The sequence below is a fragment of the Protobothrops mucrosquamatus genome, unplaced genomic scaffold, assembly GCF_001527695.2.
Source record: "Protobothrops mucrosquamatus isolate PMUCROS unplaced genomic scaffold, P.Mucros_1.0 scaffold_35, whole genome shotgun sequence".
Taxonomy (NCBI): domain Eukaryota; kingdom Metazoa; phylum Chordata; class Lepidosauria; order Squamata; family Viperidae; genus Protobothrops; species Protobothrops mucrosquamatus.
Window position 1 is genome coordinate 367,881 of NW_015386111.1, and position 2,603 is coordinate 370,483.

At 37.2% G+C, this 2,603-nt stretch overlaps 1 protein-coding gene across 1 annotated transcript in view; it reads left to right on the forward strand.

Moving 5' to 3' along the window:
- The first annotated feature begins 276 nt into the window (after positions 1–276).
- The window catches only part of FARP1 (FERM, ARH/RhoGEF and pleckstrin domain protein 1), an 81,331-nt gene continuing 79,004 nt past the window's right edge, over positions 277–2,603 (forward strand). Inside the window, exon 1 of the mRNA XM_029283003.1 lies at positions 277–403. Coding sequence (XP_029138836.1) covers positions 277–403 — 127 coding nt within the window. The remainder of the gene's footprint in view (positions 404–2,603) is intronic.

Genomic DNA, 2,603 nt, shown 5'->3' on the forward strand with positions numbered 1-2,603 from the left:
ACCTAAAGATAACTGTGAGTTCCGTATAAGCAGACGAACCGACCCTGGAAGTCTGTTTTTTAATTTTTGGACTATACTCTAACTTGGACAATATATTCTTCTCGTATTTGCGTTGGAATGTGGAAAAGTGAACTTAAAATGGCGCTGATTTGATACTTTTCAGCAAGAAGTGAAAGTGATTTCCGGTTTGAACTTTTGTTATTCTTAACCGGCGCATTACATGCTTTGGCTGAACTTTCTATAAGACTTTTTAACAAAGTGGATTATATTGCAAACATGGCTTCGAAAAAGACTGCGCCCTCGATTGTAAAATACACATCTTCGACGGTCCAGACACCTCAGTCAACTTCAAAAACTTCCCACTCGTCACACCCTCCATCTTCCTCGTCTCCACCGCCTTCTGGTAAAGAAATGCAGGATTTGCTGGCTGCAACTATTAAGCAAATGACTGAGATGTTTCAAGAAATGGATATTAAAATGCAAAATAGATTTGACCAATTATCACAGCAACAATTGGATTTATCACAGAAGCAAGATGATTTGGTACAGAAGCAAGATGATTATTGTTCTAATGTGGCAACTGCCTTTAAGGGTCTGGCGGATTATGTCGATGCAATAGCAGAAAGGGTGGAGCAGAATGAGCAAAAAGCAGAAGGAAGTGACCAGAGACTTGAACTTGTAGAGGAGGGTCTGGAAAACGTTAGGAGTGATGTGTTGATCGCCCAATTTCGGGATATGGAATTTGCAATTCGGATTCGTGGGTTAGCTGAGGACCCAAAGGAGAATTTAAGACAAGTAATTGCAGATGCACTTGGGGATGCTTTATCGTGTGGTCAGGAAATCTATCTTGAAATAGAGTGTGTGTTTAGGGTAAACTCATGGATTGCAAAGCAAAAGAATTTGCCCAGAGACATTGTGATCTACTTTACAAGAAAGTCTAGGCGTAATGAAATAATGCAGCTCTTTTACCAACAGAGATTTAAAATTTTGAATCAAGATATCATTCTTTTAAAGGAAATTCCAGCAAAAATATTTAGAGCGCGCAGAGATTATGCCTTTTTGACACAGGAGCTGAAGCTCAGACAAATAAATTTTAGATGGGATATACCCGTGGGCATAATTGTAACAATATCTGGTAAACGTTACAGGCTTAATTCGATTAGTAAGGCTAAAGACTTTATGGTGTCTGTTTTACAATCAGAACGCCCACTTACACCTCAGAGAGCTGATCTGCCTGAGCAGATGATTGTGGATTTTTCTTCTGCCTCTGTTCAAGATCTAGAGGAAAGCTCAAAAGCTAATGGAAAGGAACAAAGAATCACGCGCGCAGCTCATAGACGTAAAGAAAAGGAAAGACAGATGACAGCTCGACCACCAGCTGATAGCCCTCCAGCTGATTGTCAAATACCGGCTATTTCTCAGCCAGTAGGCGGCGCTCGTCCTAAGGTCTTTGTGAAATCATATGCGGCTAGCCTTGTCAGTGGAATAAATCCTCCTAATGTGTAAGTTAATATCATGGAATGTAGGGGGACTCAACGTTCCCCATAAAAGACGCAAGATTTTTCATTACTTAAGACATTTTAATAATGACATTACATGCCTACAAGAGACTCATATTGTGGCTAAAGACCAAAAACTATTACTGAACTCTAAGTTTGGAGAGCTGTTTGCTGCACCTGCTTTAAAAAAGAGAGCCGGGATTGCAATGTATATTAAAAGTCATCTTTCACCTGTTTTAAAAGAAGCTGATAAAGAAGGAAGATATTTATTTGTGGAAATAAATTTAAATGGAAGAAAGTGTCTAATAATAGGGGTTTATGCACCCAATCAACTTGTAGCTCAAAAGCAATTTTATAGACATTTACATCAGAAAATTGTGGCGATGGATTATAATTCTTTGATTGTTATGGGAGACTGGAATGGGGTTATGGATACGATAAAAGATAAAAAAACAACTTCTAAGGATGTAACCCTTTCCAGATTACCTAAATCCTTTTTTGCTATGAAAGATGACCTAGAATTAACGGATGCCTGGAGGTCACAACACATTAATGAACGTGATTTTACTTTTTTCTCTCACAGACATGACTCTTTTTCAAGGATTGACTTTGCTTTGATATCGACTGATTTACTTACAGATTGTAATAAAACTAAAATTTTTCCTAGAACCTTGTCTGATCATAGTATGGTTTGGATGGAGATTGGTCAAAAAATAAAGAGGAAATTTTGGAGAATAAATGAAAATTTGTTTAACTATGAGGATAAGGTTAAGGCTTTGAAGGAATCTATGGAAGAGTTCTTTCAACTTAATATGCATAAGGAAACTTCTATAAACATTGTATGGGATGCTGGAAAGGCTTATCTAAGAGGAATACTAATTGCTATGAATAACGCCTATAAACGCAAGCAAGCTCAGACCAGAATTAACTTGGAAAAAGAAATTGGGATGAAGGAAAAATTATTATTACAACGACCAACAGACATTAATTTAAAAAACTCTATTAAAATGCTTAAAGACCAATTTAATTTACTAATTGCTGATCAGGTGGCCACCAATTTGAGGTATATTAAACATAATACATTTGCTAATGCAAACAAACCTG